Source organism: Dendropsophus ebraccatus, chromosome 4 (assembly GCF_027789765.1).
Source record: "Dendropsophus ebraccatus isolate aDenEbr1 chromosome 4, aDenEbr1.pat, whole genome shotgun sequence".
In the NCBI taxonomy this organism is placed as follows: Eukaryota; Metazoa; Chordata; class Amphibia; order Anura; family Hylidae; genus Dendropsophus; species Dendropsophus ebraccatus.
In genome coordinates, this window is record NC_091457.1 from 119,835,768 (window position 1) to 119,855,986 (window position 20,219).

General features: G+C 42.9%; 1 protein-coding gene across 7 annotated transcripts in view; it reads right to left on the minus strand.

The window, feature by feature from the left end:
* Positions 1–19,217, minus strand: part of MITF (melanocyte inducing transcription factor) — a 227,513-nt gene extending 208,296 nt beyond the window's left edge. For all 7 annotated transcript variants that reach the window (XM_069966907.1, XM_069966898.1, XM_069966895.1 and 4 more), the window contains exon 1: positions 19,016–19,217. In XM_069966907.1, the coding sequence (XP_069823008.1) occupies positions 19,016–19,119 (104 nt within the window). In that variant the 5' untranslated portion in view covers positions 19,120–19,217. The remainder of the gene's footprint in view (positions 1–19,015) is intronic.
* Between the last annotated feature and the right edge of the window lie 1,002 nt (positions 19,218–20,219).

Below are 20,219 nucleotides of genomic sequence, written 5' to 3' on the forward strand. Positions count from 1 at the left end.
AGAAAACAGGCAAAAAAATAAATGAAGTCAACTGCAAGGTGCAGTATATCACCCCCGGGCTGATTTAAAAGTATTTGTAATAACAGTGCCCATGTGAAAGTGTTATATAGTGGCGCCTTGGATTATGAGCATAATTCAATACGGGACTTTGCTTGTAATCCAAATCCACTATTAAATCAAAGCAAATTTTCCCATAAGGAATCATTGAAATGTAGACAATTGGTTACACATCCCAAAATCATTTTTTATTCTGAATAACGTAAAACTAATGAAACAAACATTTATAAACAGCTCAATATGTCATATTATAAGTTGTAAAGTATTATTAAAATACTGTAAAGTATCAGCATGTGGAGTATAATGTATAGTAACTGCATAAACTTAAAGAAACAGCAGCAGTTTGTAGATACAGGATGGAACTTCAGATCCCCATAATGCAGTAGTGTAGTACAACAGGCTAGAATAGAGAAGTAGGGCTGCTGTCAGAGGTCTGTGTGGTCACATGACAGCAATGGGAAAGGGATTTGTGTTCAGCATGGACCAATCAGGAACTGAGAATCACAGAGCTGTGCAGGAGGATAGTGACAAATGTTTTCTATACAGCAGTGTGCATAGCTGAGTGTGAGTGTAGGCACATTATAGCAGCAGTGTCTATAGCTGAGTGTAAGTGCAGGCACATTATAGAAGGAATGGAGAGGATGAGATGACAGAGACTGCAGAGAGCATGAAGGATTGATCAGGGTAGATGTGGGAACATACAAGTAGCGCTCTGTCTGGGTAGAGAGGGGTTATATCTATGAAGAGATTACCTCCACAGTCCTGTCCCCTGATGTAAGGCCCAGCCTGAAGTGGATCTGCTATGATTTGGAAGGTGAGGGAGACTTCCTGGGTCAGAGTACAGGGCTTTAGACCCCACTACGCAGACTATGCCCCCCATTCCCCCTCCCACCCAGTACAGGGAGCTCTTAGACCAAAGCAATGCTCTTAAACCAAGTCCCAATTTTGAAAAACTGAGAGCTCTTCGTGCAAAACGCTCTCAATCCAAGCTACTCTTAAAAACCAAGGTACTACGGTATTCACATGAATTGTACAGTGATGTTTTAATTACAAAGTATTCAGACATATAGAAATGCATGTCAAAATTGAACATTCACACAGTGAATGGGAGGTGTGTATTATACATGAGGGTCCCTGAATGGGGCATTTTTCAGGCCATAAAATTATATGAAAAAAGGGCCACTGTTCAAGAGCAGCATTTGGATATTTCTAAGTAATGTGGCATCCTGACAGTACTCTTAACTATATTCCAATTGCCTTTAGAATATGCTAGTCGTTAGTCTTTTAGAGGCCTAATGGTCAGTGTATTAGTGCCCTAGTCTTCTGTATCCCAGTTATTTGGTGCTATACTGGACCTTTACTGCTTGATGGCGACTACATAGTGGCAGTGATGGGAATGGCCACAGGAGCTCCACAGGAGCAATTGCACCAGAGCTCAAAGGCATGTCTACTACATAAGGAGACAGCAGTATTATAAATGTTATATGGGCTATAACTGGGGGTCCCCAAATAAACTGCAGAAAGGCATAGACATTAGCAATAAAAACAGTGACTTTCTGTGGCAGGGTTACATCAGGTCACATTGTGCTTCATGGATCCTTATGGGTTTTGTGAAACCTTCCTGTACTTGTAGTGATGTCTGAAATCAAGGCTACAAATAAAAACAAAGCAGCTTTCATCTGACAGCCTCTCCAATCTCCTGTGATCAGTTATACATGAGAAATAGGCTTAGGCTGCATAGCATGTTGTCAACTGCTGGATATCCCCAAGGATATTGCAGTCATCAGGCATGAAGCTAGTGACAGGGCTCCGTATTAGGACCAGAGTTTCATGATTATTCATGCCCTAAAAGGGGGGCAGCAATGTGCTTCATTTTGGACAGGGGCGTAACTACCACTGTAGCAGCCATAGCGACTGCTATGGGGCCCACCTCATCAGGGGGCCCCGTGGCCTGCCCCTACAATACACTGGACCCCCTTAACTGTCATTATTTGCAGCACCAGGTGGCTGAGCAGGCCTTCTGGGATCTGCAAATTTCCATTTAACTCAAAGCACTCCTTACCAGCTCTTGCATTAATGTAGTTATGACTACACTTGATGGCTCAATAGTGGGAAGGGGGGGGGGGCAATTAAAAGTTTGCTATGGGGCTCAGACATTTCTAGTTACGCCCCTGACTTTGGACAATAGTCCCTGCTCCAATACCTACTGAGAAACAAAGTATGCCCAGCCAGTGATTGCCATCTAGAAGTAAGCGGTAATGCTGTGTGCATTGTTGCTTACACTCTACAGTCACTGGGCTGGGCACTCTTTACCCATCCCAACAAAGATTCGGTGAGCAGTAAGGCATACAATGTAGGTAGTGTAAAGCCTTACATAACTAGACAGAGAAGCAGGGACTACTGTCAAAGACAGAAGTCCCTGCCCTCTGCATTAAGTAAAGCTTTATGCATCACTACTTACCATTAGTGTGCAAAGGGAGTGTTCACTTAGCAGCAATTGTTCACTAAGCATGGAGATTACAGTATATGCCTCAAGCTCAGTATGTAGTTTTCTTGGTGTTCTTGTGTTAGGTACTATAAGAACTACATGGAGAGGCAGGAATTCTTATCAAACAACTGTTGTTTTGTAACAAATTCCCCAAAGTGATCTAATCTTCATTCATATAAATATACAAACCACACAAAATAGTGTTTGTTTAAAGGGGTTATCCAGGATTAGAAAAACATGGCTGCTTTTTTCAAAAAACAGAACCACACCTGTTCACAGGTTGTGTATGGTATTGAAAATCCCAATGTACTTAAATGGAGCTGAGCTGCAATACTACACACAACTTGAAGACAGATGTGGTTCTGTTTTTGGAAGAAATCAGCAATGTTTTTCTAATCATGGATAACCCCTTTAATAGCTGAACATTCTGGCTTCATGAAAAACCTGAAACAAATGAAAGGAAATAAATATTAACATCTTGCTGTCCCATGACGCACTGTATCTGGCCGCTGGGACCCCACTCTGAACGTTGCCGCTACCCTCTGCTATCAGTAACTGAGGAGCACCTCTATTAACCATCGCAGTCCGAGCAAGGCACTGGCTAATTAAGCATTTAAATGCAGCTGACAAACCTGACAGCTGTATTTAAATGCTCCAAAGAGCCCACCCCCTAGTGTCTAGTGTGGGGGGATCTCCATCATGGAAGGGAGATCCAGTTACTACTTTGTTGCCTCTCCTGACATCTCCCTTAGTCATTAATTTAAATACCTTGTCTTTTTTTAACACTTGCACCAATTCCTACATACAGCTAACCAGAAACAACCAACATCTTGTCACCCTCTGTGTTGTATCCTTGGGGGCCATGTGTATTTTCCATTAGCCAAGTGCACAGCTCAACGAAGTCTGTAAACATTTTTCATTATAACTATGAACTGATTTGCATTATAAGATATGTGTCGGGATTTGTTTTAAATGAAGTTTACAAGGGGATCCTCATTGGAATCCTCAGGGAATTTTCAGCGTGTGAACATACCCACAGGGGTTTTCATCTAACAGTGCATAAACTTGCCTTTCCCCTTCTGCCTACTTCTTACTGTATGCCAGTCTATTTTTTTATAGCACTGACTTTCTTCTTATAAGGGGCAAACTTGGGGTTATTGTCCAAAACATATGGGGTGTGCGGCAAAGGACAGAACTGTAAAAAGTAGTGATGAGCGAATAGTAAAATATTTGAATATTCAATATTCGTTCGAATAGCTCCCTGATATTCGACTATTCGATCGAATATTCGATTCCATTAAAGTCTATGGGAACAAGTATTCGATTATTGAAAAACATCTATTCAACCACTTGGAGGCTCACCAAGTCCACAATGACACATCAGGAAATGATGCCAACACCACTGGAATGCAACTGGGACAGCAGGGGAAACATCTGACACCCCAAAATCTCAGTATAAACCGACTCTTAACATTCGCTTACGCATGCGTATAAATGTACAATACGAACGTACGATGTGTACGAGTTATGTATGTCTAAAACGTAGCGTATGAAGTTCGTGCAAAGCTTTCATGACATCATTCATGCGACCATCGCAGTGTGCACGGCACAAGACTGAGGAAAAATGGCAGAGAGAGCTGCTCCATTTACTAGACCAGAATTGAAGGTGATGGTACAGTTCTTCACGTATCAGCAGCACAAAGCACTTGGTGAGCGCTTGAGTGAGTGCTTGCACTACCCTTTGTAGTTACTATTTATGTATGACGTTGCAGCACGTAGCACTGGATGAGCACACGTAGTACTCTTTTTTTTAATCTAGCACTCATATCATAGCAAATATCAGCAGCACAAAGCACTTGGTGTACAGAGTGCCTTACAGTAGCACAGCAGCCTGCCTGCATTACTCTTTGACAAAGAGTCTTTGTATTAAATCTAATATTAATCCTTTAACCCTCAGCAGCCTGCTTGTACCACCCTGTGTATTTATGTATGACGTAGCAGCACGTAGCACTGGATGAACACACGTACTACTCTCTTTTTTTTAGATCTAGCAGTCTAGCATGTATCAGCAGCACAAAGCACTTGGTGAGCAGAGTGCCTTATAGTAGCACAGCCTGCACTAATCTTTAATATTAATCCTTTAGCCCTCAGCAGCCTGCTGAACTGACCTGTTTGATGAGCCCTGAAAAGGACTGTTGTGGGTTAATTAACTCCTGCCTAACAAAAAGCTAAATCACTATCTCTCTAAGTTCTCTCCCTCACTACCAAATCGCATCTGAGGGGAAAACAGCAGGGGCTGTATATATATGTTAGTGGGTCATGTGACTATGCCATCCAATCATTGTTATTTTCCTTTCTCGCGATGCTATGTACACCAAGGGGTTGTGGCAGCCTCCCTGCATGTTGATTGGCTAAAAAACAGGGAAGGGGGATTTGAACGCTCATCTAATATTTTTTAAATATTCGGCGTACTATTCGATAATATTTGATACCATCGAATACCTTACTATTCGATCGAATATCTATTCGATCAAACAGCATTCGCTCATCACTAGTAAAAAGGTGAAGCACTTATATGCGTTGCTTTTATGAGATTTTTATGCAGTTACAAAAAAAAAATTCATAAACAAATGTCATAATAAAAACTAGATTGGACCACCCCTCTATGATGCAGACTGGACAACTGATGACAAGCAGCAACTCATGCTGTGGTGCACCCACTCTGACCATTAGGGCTCATTTACACCACGATTTGTACCTCTGAGAAACGGATAAGTCAGGAAACTGTCAACATACCAACGTTTATGTGTTTGGATAGGCACAGAACCCAATCATTTTAATGGCCCGAGCATAGTCGGCTAGTGACTATGTTCAGAGCATATCCAAGGTTTGGCTTGGACTAAATAGCGTGGTACACAGCACTTTTCCCTCTAGAACCAAAACTCAGACAGATGGTCACTCAATTTACTGGTCATGTGGAGTAATGTATTTCTCCTGTAGTGGCTGCCACAGGGGAAATAAAAGCATTGATCATCAGTAGAGATGAGCGAACTTTGAGCACACTTGGGTTTGTCCAATCCTGAATGCTCTGCATTTGATTAGCAGTGGCTGAAGAAGTTGGATGAGGCCCTAAAGAGCTCTGGAAACCATAGATACAGCCTATGGCTCATCTCTAATCATCAGAAATGAGACAAACCTTTCCGAATGTTTCTCTGGTTGTAGCATTTTTCCCAGAGCAACCAGTCAGATTCGAGCTTCCACTTCAGGGACTAGTCAGATCTGAGCTCCCACTTCAGGGACCAGTCAGATCCAAGCTCCCACTTCAGGGACCAGTCAGATCTAAGTTCCCACTTCAGGGACCAGTCAGATCCGAGCTCCCACTTCAGGGACCAGTCAGATCCGAGCTCCCACTTCAGGGACCAGTCAGATCCGAGCTCCCACTTCAGGGACCAGTCAGATCCGAGCTCCCACTTCAGGGACCAGTCAGATCTGAGCTCCCACTTTAGGGACCAGACAGATACGAGCTCCCACTTCAGAGACCAGTCAGATTCCAGATCTGACTTTTCAGGAAACTTTAAAGACTAGAAGAATCTAAACAGTTGCTATCTTTTCCATTTTTTTCTGTCTGCCTGTTTCCTTTCCTACTTTCAAAGAAAATAAAAAACTATTTTTTGCAGACCAAATTAACAGACACAAAATATTACAATCCAGTCAGGAGCACATACGCTGCTCATTTCAGCTCTATATTGGTAAATCTAATTTTGTCATGTCATGCAGAGTCAATTACCAAGTCTCATAATGCGGATAAAGTTTCCCAATGGCACAATAGAAACCAGTCACTACACGTCTGTTCTTCTTAAAAGGAATCTGTCACTAGGTTTATGCTGCCTTAAATGAAGGCAGCATAAACTAATAACAGAAATGCTGAACAGATCGGTGTATTACTTACATCATTCCGTTCAGTTGTTCTCCTAATATGCAGGAGAATAAGATTCTTGCCACAACCCTCCCCCCGCCCTCCAGCTGTGGATTGACAGGTGACTGCCTATACACAGCATGGGTAGATAACTGCCAATCAGCAGCAGGTGGGTGGAGTTTTCTGCTTCTCATGAATATCCAGGACTACTGGGCTCATGCACATAATGAACAGGACTCCTAATTGTCCATGTTATTTAGGAGTATATCTCTGAATCATCTGCACAGAACAATGTAAGTGATTATTCTGTTCAGCTTCTGTGCCACTAGTTTATGCTACCCTTAGATAGAACACCATAAACCTAGGGACAGAGTCTCTTTAAATTTAAAAAAACCGAACCCTATAATATTGCCATGATATCCTATAACATTATAATGAGTTACTCCATGCATTTTGACAACTTCGACCATACACCAAGCAGGGAACTGCAACATGGCTCCATGTAAGTGAATATGCAAAAAAGAGCCAGTGGAGCCTCATTTAAGAGTCTCGAAACACAGGACTAGTCTAAAGTCCCCCTGGGAAGGGCCCAGCCAAGGGGTGGCTCTTATAGGGAAACCACCAAAACCACCATATTAAGTGGCCCTATAAGTCAATGTAATGACAAGAGAAAAACCAAGGCCAGGTATCCATCCACAGACAGCTGTTTCAAGGTGTTGCCCCTCATCAGTGTGGAGCGGGAGTCTGGCTAGATGGGAGCAATGCCTAGTAGAGACATACAGGAAACAGATTTTAGACTCTTAAATGAGGGTCCACAGACTCATATTCATATTTCGCAGGGAGCAATGCACCTAGGATTTCACAGTATTGAGCGCTTTAACCAGCAGTCGACAGTGATCTGTTTCCATGTAGGTGAAAGCATTGCTCAACTCAAGCACTATTAGCCCTTCATTTAAAAGAGGGTGCCAACAATGCGATCTCACCAATCAGTGATATTATTGTGTATTATTATGGGAATACCCCTTGAGCCTGGATTCACACATAATGTTTTTTTGCAGTGCTTTATTGGTGTTTTAAGGCTATGTTCCCACATTGTCTTTTCATGCTAAATAAAGACAAGTAGACAAGTAGAATGCACATCAAAGGGTACTCTGAAGGGAAAAATAGTTTCCAATGGCTATTTTCTACAGCTCTGAACAGTACCTGTCACAAACAGAGGTGGCAGTAGTGAGCACTGTGTCAGACTGAAGATAATACATCACTTCCTGCAGGACATACAGCAGCTGATAAGTACAGGAAGACTTAAAAAAAATTTTTTAGGTATAAGCAATTTACAAATCTGTATAACTTTTTGACATAAGTTGATTTCAAAGCAATTTTCTTACCCCAAGGTACTCCAGCAAATTTTTTTTTTTTTTTTTTTCAAATCAACTGGAGCCAGAAAACTAACTTGTATTAAAAAAAATCTCTGGTCTTCCAGTACTTGTCAGCTGCTAAATGCTAAATATTCTTTCCAGTCTGGAGAGCAGGAAAGGTTTTCTATGAGGATTTGCTACAGCTACAAAATCTCTGCCACTTTCTGATACCAGTTTCTGACACCGGAGTACCCCTTTAAGGCTATGTTTCCACAACAGGGATATGACAACAGTCTTTACGGACAGCCCTCACTTCAGTGCTAAAAGGCGAGCCATCATTACCAATTACCAATAGAAGGCCATATTGGTAATGACTGCCTGAAATAATGATTATGATCATTATTTGCGTCCGTCAATATTTAAAGGGGAACTCCACATGAGGAAAATTTGTTTTCTATTAAAAGTACATTAAAAGTTATGTAGATGTATCTATATAATATATTACCGTATCTGTGCAATAAAAGTTATATAGATAAGTAGATGTGTCTATACAATGTATTACCGTATCTGTACGGTTCTGCCACACTGGTAGCTGATAAAAATCCAGGAAGTGAAGAAAAATGGCCTCTGTGCCAATTCACATTGTCTCCTGCTCCCACTGCTCTCCCACCTTAGGAGACAAATATTCCATGTCTCTGTCTCACATTGTGTGTGTTTGCTGAGCACAGGCTGATGATGCAGACAGGGGGCAGGGCGTGATCTCACAGGAGGCTTGGCTGGATCCCCTAATCCCCTGAGTGATTCACCATCTCTGACCAGCCAGAAGCAGCTGAGGGAAAGCATTGCATTGTGGAACCAGTACTGCATTCTGGGAACTGCTCAACCAGGAAGTACAGAAACAGAATACAGAACAAAATACCCCCAAATGGATTTTTGGTAGTTTCAAAACTGGGATATATAGGTAAGTAATGCTATATGTTTCTGCCGAAGTTTAATTTTTTTAGCCTCTACCTGGAGTTCCCCTTTAAAGATGGCCATCTTGTTGACGGATGCCTGGAAAGACGGACACAAAATCCAGTTGTGCTAACGTAGCCAAAATATTTTTTGTTTGTTTTTTTCCCAAGGCATGTACATTATATCAGCCATGTAAAAATACTGGTGGTGTGTATTTCCTATAAGACTCGGTATGGGCTGTAATATATGTTTCCGATTTATGGTATTTATTTCATTTTGCTGTACACAAAAGCGTAGCCGGCTGTGCTATAGTATTACGAGATTTACGCACAAATTGCATCTAAAATTATAAAATTTCAGGACACACATAGAATTTTTTCTGCCTCTGCACCAAAATGTATGGTCTGTGCCCCACTTTTCCAGCTGTTTGGTGGTTTCCATGATTGCACAATAAGTCACACATGAGTCTAAAGTGAAACACAATCTAATTTTACATAATATGGAAACAGCTTTTGTTTTTGTACGCTCTGGACAAAGCCATCTTGTCAGGAGACTGGTGGGCTCAGCTTTCTCCTCAGTCTTTGAGATATTGCACTGACATGGCAATTATTCGTATATTTTACAGTGCACGAATGTATTAAAAAGTGGCGCCACTTTTTAACATGGTGTGCACCAAAATATTTTGAACTCCCCCCCCCCCCGTCTCCTTTATTTCACTACAGTGAATAAATGAGCTTTCAATTGAAAGATTACTGATTTTTCAATGTCTGTATCAATGAATTGGGAGTATAGGTGCCATAAAGTCACATTCATATATAGCAGATTTATGGTGGATTTTCAGACTGCTGTCCAATACAATACACTTCAATAAGAGAAAAATTGTCCCCCAAATCCCTGGTGCATACACAGGGGCGGGCTGGGCCGGGGGGCAGGGGGGCATATGCCCCCCGGGCCGGTCTTCCCCCAGTTGTCAGGGCCGCATGGCTGCTGACAGCTGGCTGGAGTCCTCAGTGCCTCCCCTGCTTACAGCCCCGCCCTCTTCAGTCATATTTACCTGTGGCTGTGGTGGATCCGGACTGTGATGGAAGCGGCCGCCGAAGCCCCGCCCCCATGCCGGTAAGCCCCGCCCCCTGTATGGCCACTATGCTTTCTATAAGCCTAAGAGGCTTATGGTAAAAAGCAAACTGCTGTAGGCAGTATCTTCCTCCGGCCACCAGAGGCCGCTCTCTCCTCCCAGCTGGTTCTTCTGCAACTGGGCTAGAAGAGCCTGAAGACAGAGAAGATGGTGTCTGCAGCAAGCAAGGTACCTACACAGGAGGAGATCTACACAGCAGGACATAAGGCAGGGGGAGGGAACCAAGGCCCTCCAGCTGCTGCAAAACTACAACTCCCATCATACCTGGAGAGCCATAGGCTGTCCATGGATGATGGGAGTTGTAGTTTTGCAACAGCTGAAGAGCCAAGGTTCCCCCTCCCTGACATAGAGGATACATATACACAGGAGACCTACACAGGAGGATTACATATATACAGGAGACCTACACAGGAGGATACATATATACAGGAGACCTACACAGGAGGATACATATATACAGGAGGAGACATACAGAGGAGTATATAGAGCATACATATATACAGGAGGAAGCATATATACAGGGGTACATAGAGGATACATATATACAGGAGGAGGCATATATACAGGGGTACATAGAGGATACATATATACAAGAGGAGACATACTGAGGAGTATATAGAGGATACATATATACAGGAGGAGACATACAGAGGGGTACATAGAGGATACATATATACAGGAGGAGACATATATACAGGGGTACATAGAGGATACATATATACAGGAGGATACATCTATACAGGGGTACATATAGGATACATATATACAGGAGGAGACATATACAGGGGTACATAGAGAAAAAGAAATGGTGTGGAGACAGCATCCATCCAGTGAAAAAATATTTTTACTTTATTTTAAGCCATTGCATATAAAAAGATTACCGACGTTTCGGCTCTAACACTTAAGAAAGGCTCAGGAGTGTTAGAGCCGAAACGTCGGTAATCTTTTTATATGCAATGGCTTAAAATAAAGTAAAAATATTTTTTCACTGGATGGATGCTGTCTCCACACCATTTCTTTTTCGCTATTGAGTATCAGGTGTGGGCCCACCTGACGGAGACTGTGCATCCCTGGGAGGTTCCGCTGTTCCAACCTTGGACTTTACCAGGGGTACATAGAGGATACATATATACAGGAGGAGACATATATACAGGAGGAGACATACAGAGGATACATATATACAGGAGGAGACATATATACAGGGGTACATATAGGATATGTATATACAGGAGGAGACATACAGAGGGGTACATAGAGGATACATATATACAGGAGGAGACATACAGAGGGGTACATAGAGGATACATATATACAGGAGGAGACATATATACAGGAGGAGACATACAGAGGATACATATCTACAGGAGGAGACATATATACAGGGGTACATAGAGGATACATATATACAGGAGGAGACATACAGAGGATACATATATACAGGAGGAGACATATATACAGGGGTACATAGAGGATACATACATACAGGAGGAGACATACAGAGGATACATATATACAGGAGGAGACATATATACAGGGGTCCATAGAGGATACATACATACAGGAGGAGACATATATACAGGAGGAGACATACAGAGGATACATATATACAGGAGGAGACATATATACAGGGGTGCATAGAGGATACATACATACAGAGGAGTTAGGGCTGGGCGATTAATCAAATTAATTTGCCCAGAAGGTTAGAATCAATTTTGATTAAAACCGTAAATTCAATTTTCACAAAAAATCATTGCAGGTGGAGCAGCGTAGAGTGACGGGTTGGCGGCCGGGCAAGAGGTGCAGGTCAAGCAGGCGGCGCGGAGGTGAGGTGCATGGCGGGCGGCGGTGCGTGGAGTGTCGGGCCGGAGGTGAGGTGCAGGGCGGTCGGCAGTCCGCCTAACAGAGCCGCGACTGACCTACCCCAGCTATACATATCACGTCCTGCTCCCCTCCCGGCCACACGTGCAGGTCCCCGGTCTCTGGAGGAGGCTGCAGGGACTGTAGTGGTGATAACGTTGCTTCGGGTCCTGGAGCTGAACAGCGGGATCTGCATCCCCCGATCCCGCTGTACAGCTCCAGTAATGGCAGTGACGCTATCACCTCTACAGTCCCTGTGGCCTGCTTCAGAGACCGGGGACCTGCACGTGTGGCCGGGAGGGGAACCTGTGTGCCGGGGTGAGAGGAGGAGGGATATGTGCACTCCTGCCCCAATCACCCCCAGCTGCCCAATCCCTCTAGAGTCACCCCCAGTCTGCCTCAGTCCCCCTCTGTCACCCCCAGCTGCCCCAGTCCCCCTAGAGTCACCCCCAGTCCCCCTCAGTCATCCACAGTCTGCCCAGTCCCCCTCAGTCACCCCAGTCTGCCCCAGTCCCTCTCAGTCATCCACAGTCTGCCCAGTCCCCCCTCAGTCGCCCAAGTGTGCCCCAGTCCCCCTTCAGTCACCCCCAGTCTGCCCTAGTCCTCATTCAGTCAACTCCAACTGCCCCAGTCCCGCTTAAGTTAACCCCAGTTTGCCCCAGTCCCCCTCAGTCACCCCCAGCTGCCCCACTCACCCCCCAGTTTGCCCCGTACACCCCCAGCTCTCCCAGTCATCCCCAGCTGCCCCAGTTTCCCCCAGTATGCCCCTGTCACCTCTCATCTATACCTTTATTCCTACTACACCCCTCATCTTTACCTGTACTACTACAGCCCACATCTATACCTGTACTACTAATCCCCCTCATCAGTATTACTAATACCCCCCATATCTATACCTGTACTACCTCACCCCTCATCTTTACCTGTACTACTACACCCATTATCCACTATACCTCCACTACTACACTCTACCTAGATGGAGGCACCATGTGTCCCGCTACCCCCCCCCCCTCGCTTATCCCGGAAATGCCCCTGCCTGCATGTGTCCCTGCTACATAGAGGATACATATATACAGGAGGGCATAGAGGATACATATATACAGGAGTACATAGTGGATACATATATACAGCAGTAAATAGAGGATACATGTATACAGCAGTACATAGAGAATACATATATACAGGGGGAGGCATATATACAGCAGTACATAGAGGATACATATATACAGGGGGAGGCATATATACAGTAGTACATAGAGGATACATATATATATATACAAGAGTACATAGAGTATACATATATATACAGGAGTACATAGAGGAGGCATATATACAGGAGGACATAGAGGATACATATATACAGCAGTACATAGAGGAGACGTATATACAGAAGTATATAGATGATACATATATACAAGTGGAGACCTACACAGGAGTACATAGAGGAGACATATATACAGAAGTACATCGAGTGATATAAACTATTGTAAAAATACAGTAACCCCAGCTTTCCCAGCATCTTGCGTAGTAGTCAGTATAATGAGGGTCAGGCAGCTTTCCCAGCATCTTGTATTTGTAGTCAGTATAATGGAGGTCACCCAGCTTTCCCACCATCTTATCCTCAGTATAATGGAGGTCACCCAGCTTTCCCACCATCTTATACTCAGTATGATGGAGGTCACCCAGCTTTCCCACCATCTTATACTCAGTATGATGGAGGTCACCCAGCTTTCCCACCATCTTATACTCAGAATGATCGAGGTCACCCAGCTTTCCCACCATCTTATCCTCAGTATGATGGAGGTCACCCAGCTTTCCCACCATCTTATACTCAGTATGATGGAGGTCACCCAGCTTTCCCACCATCTTATACTCAGAATGATGGAGGTCACCCAGCTTTCCCACCATCTTATCCTCAGTATAATGGAGGTCACCCAGCTTTCCCACCATCTTATACTCAGTATGATGGAGGTCACCCAGCCTTCCAGCATCTTGTACACAGTTTTATAGGGGTTACCAGCTTTTCCACCATCTTATACTTAGTATGATGGAGGTCACCCAGCTTTCCAGCATCTTGTACACAGTATTATGGGGGTCACCAGCTTTTCCACCATCTTATACTCAGTAGGATGGAGGTCACCCAGCTTTCCCAGCATCTTATACTAAATATGATGGAGGTCACACAGCTTTCCCAGTATCTTGTAGTCAGTATGATGGAGGTTACCCAGCTTTCCCACCATCTTATACTCAGTATGACGGGGGTCACCCAGCTTTCCCACCATCCTATACTCAGTATAATAGAGGTCACCCAGCTTTCACAGCATCTTATACTTAGTATCATGGAGGTCACCCAGCTTTCCCACCATCCTATACTCAGTATAATAGAGGTCACCCAGCTTTCACAGCATCTTATACTTAGTATCATGGAGGTCACCCAGCTTTCCCAGCATCTTATAATCAGTATGATGGAGGTCACCCAGCTTTCCAGCATCTTTTACTCAGTATGATAGAGGTCACCCAGCTTTCCCACCATCCTATACTCAGTATAATGGAGGTCACCCAGCTTTCACAGCATCTTATACTTAGTATCATGGAGGTCACCCAGCTTTCCCACCATCTTATACTCAGTATGATAGAGGTCACCCAGCTTTCCCACCATCCTATACTCAGTATAATGGAGGTCACCCAGCTTTCACAGCATCTTATACTTAGTATCATGGAGGTCACCCAGCTTTCCCAGCATCTTATACTCAGTATGATGGAGGTCACCCAGCTTTCCAGCATCTTGTACTCAGTATGATAGAGGTCACCCAGCTTTCCTAGCATCTGTCTATGGGACCGTTCTGTGTCATCACTGAGCCGCCCCATAGACTTATACAGGAAAGTGAGTTCTGCCCCTTTCACAGGGCACAGTAGGATATTTGGTCACAAATGACTGGAAGGACCGAAGATGTTATAGGTAAGAGGCCAGAGTGGTCCTTTAAGGATGGGCTGCCAGCCTGCTACTCATGGGCCAGTGCTGTGTACTTGCCCCCCGGGCTAAAATTTGCCAGCCAGCCCCTGTGCATACATACAGCCCTGGAATCCAGAGCCTTAAAAATCTCTACACATCTAGTATTTCTTACTGAGAACTTTCTACAACCTTCTGTGAGCTACAAAAAATGAGAACACAAATCTCTTTTGTCCTGAGGGTTTTCTACAATGTATCAATGCGAGTAAAGGGCATCAGCTAGAATCCCAGGCTGTTTGGCTACTAGAGGACAGATTAGACTGCATACATACAATGGTAACAAATGCTCAGCTGGGAGGAGTAGTATGTCTCCGAAGATATTCACTCTATGGCTATGTTCCCACTGTGTAATAATATTGGCAGACGTCTAATTAAATAGACGGACTCTAATAACGATTATGATCATTACTAGCGGCCGTCTATGTTACAAGATGGCCACCTTCCCCGATAATTTTACTTGGTAGGACCCTAGCCTATGATTGTACACAAGAAGGTTTTCATTCACTAACAGTATCCCACGAATCGTGTGATTCACCATAACTCTTGCACAACTAAATATTGATGTATAGTCCTAGCTTAACATTAGGAAGCTCAATAATGACGAGGATGACTAAATTAATTAAGAACTGATTAAGTTTATTCTGAAATGTACAAAATACTTCAAAACAAAAATTATATTTTTGTGACTCTGTATAGGTGTAGGAACTCCTTTCATAGACAGGTGTACCTGCTGAGAAGAGTGCCCAATCTTTTGAATGTTTACTGAATGTTTAATGTGTACGTCTCCTGCTCACTTTGGAGCACCATGTTGCTCTATTGTACCGTGCCACGAAAAGTATGTAGATGAGTAGGGACTCCTATCATTTGACAAGAATCACCTCTCCTCTACAATAAGCAGCAATGCACTGTGTCTGTACTTAAGGGAGAAGTCCGGTAAACTTTTTTAATAAAGTATAGTATTGCCCCCCAAAAGATATACAAATCACGAATATACACTTATTACGGGAAATGGTGTATTGGTGATTATTGGTGATTTAATGGTGATTTGGTGATGGTATATTGGTGATTTGTATAACTTTTGGGGGCAATACAATACTTTAATAAAAATTTTCGCCGGACTTTAACTTCTTTAACTTCTTGAAGTTAAGGGGCACGATGGGCAAAAACAGGGAGGGCAGAGGGTGGTCGGAACATAATCAAATGATACTTATTCCTCTCAGTGCCCCCACAGCACTATTGCTCAAGGTCACCCACTGGTCTCCTGTATCTCCCGGCCCTGTGAAGTCACAGTCCCACTCAAAAATGCCTGCTCAACCAATCAGTGACTGAGGAAGGACCCCTCTGCAGTCATTGACTGGCTGAGTAGTTAGCTCCTGTTGGATTGTGACGACACAGCAACCAAGGGATACAGGAGACCAGCAGGAGACCAGCAACTGGGTGATAGCACTGCGGCTGCAGGGGAGTCAGGATGGGTAAGTATCACTTGATTGTTATGTTTTCACCATCCCCTGCCCTCCCTGTTTTTCTAAGTTTGCCCGGAGTATCGCTTTAAATGTCCTCTTAATAAATTTAATGAGAGTGCACATACACGGCCAGCATTCCATTTGGAGGCCATTTATCTTCTGTTCTCAAGATCTGTGTGGGTCAAAGTAATCAGATCCCCACCGATCAGCTACTTATCCTTTATTATGTGGAAAGGGGATAAACTTTGATGATGAGAATACCCACTTTAGGCTATGTTCCCACTTTGAGAACATATCAGGAGATGTTGGCCGTTTCGTTATAGAAACAACCTCTAATAATGATCATGATCATTATTAGCGGCCATCTATATTGCGAGATGACTGAAGTGGAAACCTAGCCTAAAGCTGGAAGTCTTTACTTTGAGGGTGGATTCACTCATACAGTATTGCAGTGGATTTCACGCTGGCAGTTTCGCAGTGAAATCCAATGCACTACTGATTACTATTAGAGTCTATGGCATTCCTTTCTCGCAGTGGATTTAAGTTCTGCTGCAAGAATATTGTACTATAGACTTGTAAAAATTTAGTACTTAGCTCCAGACACGAAGCTTACCTGTCTCCGAACGCTGGGGTCTCCACACACTGACAGCTCGCTTAACCAATCACAGAACTGTCCTGACACAGCCAATGATTGGCTGAGAGAGCTGAACAGGCACCCAGAGAAGCATGCAGGAGCGCACCAGAGGAACACAGACAGGTAAGCTTGGTGTCCAGAGTTAAGTAGTTAATTTTTACAAGTCTATGAAACAATAAATTTTCACAGCAGAATGCCATAGACTTTAATAGAAGTCAGTATCACAGCAGATTTCACTGCAAAACTCCCAGTGCGAAATCCGCTGTGATAAAGTATGTGTCAATCCACCCTAAAAGGGGTATTCCGTTGTTATTATTATTATTATTATTATTATTATTAATACTACTACTACTACTACTACTACTAATAATAATAATAATAATAATAATAGTTTGCTGTTATACTGTACTGTACTTACTCCCACTCCCCCACATCTCCTGTTTGTCTCCTTCCGGTCCCCCGTTGCTTTTGTCTTCTGTCTGATTTCAAGTTGAGGGCTCAGAACAATACCTGCCTGCTCAGCCGATCAACTTTTTTTTTTCCATATTCCAGAATACCTGTTTGTAAATTAATTGTGGGTATGTACAGAGGCTAAGTTGTAAAAATGTTGTCACTGTTTATATATATATATAATTTTTATTTTATTTCTATTTATTCACACAAATATTGTGGTTACTGTTTTCCAACTATATTCTATGTCCTTTTAAAGCAGCTTCAACCATTTATTCTAGCAAATAATTCAGAACAATTAAAAAAGTGAAACAGGAGGTCAGCGCCTCAGTTCACCCATCACAAAGGTCACACAAAGGATACAATGGTAAAACAAAAGGTTTAAAACATGTTCTAGATATAGATCATTCATTGTTTGCTGTTAACTGGCAGATGCCACAGCCCTATAGATATTGCACGTTAAAACGCACCTGTCACCTTCAGAGGTGGCAGAACTGAAATGTGCTGCCACACACAAATGTGTCATCTGAGGTTTTATAGGGGACTGCAAATTAAATTAAGCCTAAAAAGTTCAATGTAGTAAATTTGGGAGATCTAGAAACTATCAGGTGCGAGCCACATTCCCATACCTTAGGGTTTTCCCAGCTTTCACTTACATTGATTGGCTACAGTTTACTGAAGCTTGGCACTGCCCACAATATGGCTGCCTCCAGTATTCGCAGGTGTACACTTAAAGACTTTACTGAATGACCGCATCAGTTACATTTACAGGGTCACCAATATTTAATAAATAAAGCCAGGATTAATAACAATAGTATAAAAAAGCAAACAAACAAACTGATGAATGTAAGGATCTATAGCTGTAATGCAGCGTTCCCCAACCTCCAGGTGTGGCAAAACTCCAACTTCAACCATGCCCTAATGGCTAAAGGTGGTTAGTTCATGATGGGAGTTGTAGTTTTGCAACAAGCTGCAGGTTGGGGAGCATTGCTGTAATATATGGATCCTATATAATGAGATAAATTTGATTTAAAAAAAATCTATACATCTGGTTTGATGAAAATAAATTTGTAACTTAGTCATAGTCATATAGTCGTACAACAAACCAACCTCCCAGCCATCATTGTCATACTTAAACTTTCCGATGATGACCATATGCACATATGAAAACGGCGCACGTCCCCTTTAAATGTTGTATTATAACTGAGCCGTTTGATTGACATGTACCTTGATTGAATTTTACCTCTGGATCAGTAAAGGTCCCATAGACATTATATAGACAATAATTTGGAAACTCCCCCCTCCCCTTTACAATATATTCTCCATACAAGCCCTTACTGTATGACAAGGGCAGTAGTCATGATCATATAGACAGCAGAACATTCATTTCTATTCAATACCTCCGCCTCCACTTCATCCCACACTGTGGACCAGCAGAGAACTTATACTGCAAAGTCCTAGAGAACAATCCAGACTGCACTGAGTTAAAGGCTTTACTCTCTCCTGCCTAATATGGAATACATGTCACATGGAAAGCACAGTTATTAATACAAGGTTGTAATACAGAATACACATATACACTGTTGGTAAGTACAGAAGTCATGTAATGATGTAATAAGCACTATGTTATAATATAATGCAGCATGTCACAGGCTGACCCCACAGCTGTACACAAGTCCCAGCAGATGTCACTGACCTGTAATTTAGAGGCTGACTCTTCAGCTCGTAGTATGTCTTGGGTTCTTCTTGAAAGTCTTCTCCAACCTCATAGTCAGGTACAATCCCTGATTCCGCCTGCATGTCGCCAGCTGTCAGTATAGCAGAGTACAGGCTGCTCCCTCTCCTGTGGCTGAGTAGTGACAGCCCTGAGCTCTGCCCTGTTCCTGCCTGCGCTCTACTCACACTTATTCTCCTTTACTGATAGCTGCTGTACTACTGATCCCGGATGTGACCTCAACTCTGCTGCTCTGCCATCTAGTGGCTGCTTGTATTATATACACTACTGGAATGTAGGAGAATTCTTCAATTACAATACTCTGAACTTTCCATAAAATGACTTCTGTTCAGAACTTCCTTCCTTTCTCCCTTTCTATCCATCTATCTATCTATCTATCTATGGACAACACTATATATATATATATATATATATATATATATATATATATATATATATATATATATATATATATACACATTGATATGGAGTTGGTCTCTCCTTTGCAGGTATAACATCCTACACCCTTTGAGAAAGACTTTCAGACTTTTGGCAGGGTTCACACACAGCCTTTCTGTGTTTTTAATCCACTCCTGGTTTTGGTTGCAATATGAGGACCCCAATACTGACTGAAATATACTTTGTGTGAACCCAGCCTAATACAAGATTTTGTATCTGTGGGAATTTTTGTCCGTTCATCCAAAAGATTGTTTGTGAGATCAGACACTGATGTTGGATGAGATGGACTGGCTTACAATCTCCAATTCATCCCAAATGTGCCCCATGGTGTTGAGGTCCAGGCTCTGTGTAAACCAGCCAATCTTTTTCACACCAGACTCCCCCAGCCATGTCTTCATGGATCTTTGCTAAGTGCACCGGCTTGGTGATTCTAGAACAGAAATTGTTGGAAAAGTTGGAAATTGTAAAATTGTCCACAATAAGAAACAACCCTATACAATTCAGGGCATTTTCTAAGTCATTTGACAAACAGATTAATCTCAAATCATCTCATTAGGTAGGTTGTCCCTGTAGAAAATATCCTCCATTGGGTAGGTTTTTTCTCCTATAGAGACTTGTCTGCAAGGTCGCTTCCCTGTGCACCTGCATAATCTGCACATGTGGTCTCTCACCTCCACTATACACCAGAGCAAGGACTCTTGTCTATCTGGGTCTCTTCTATACTTAG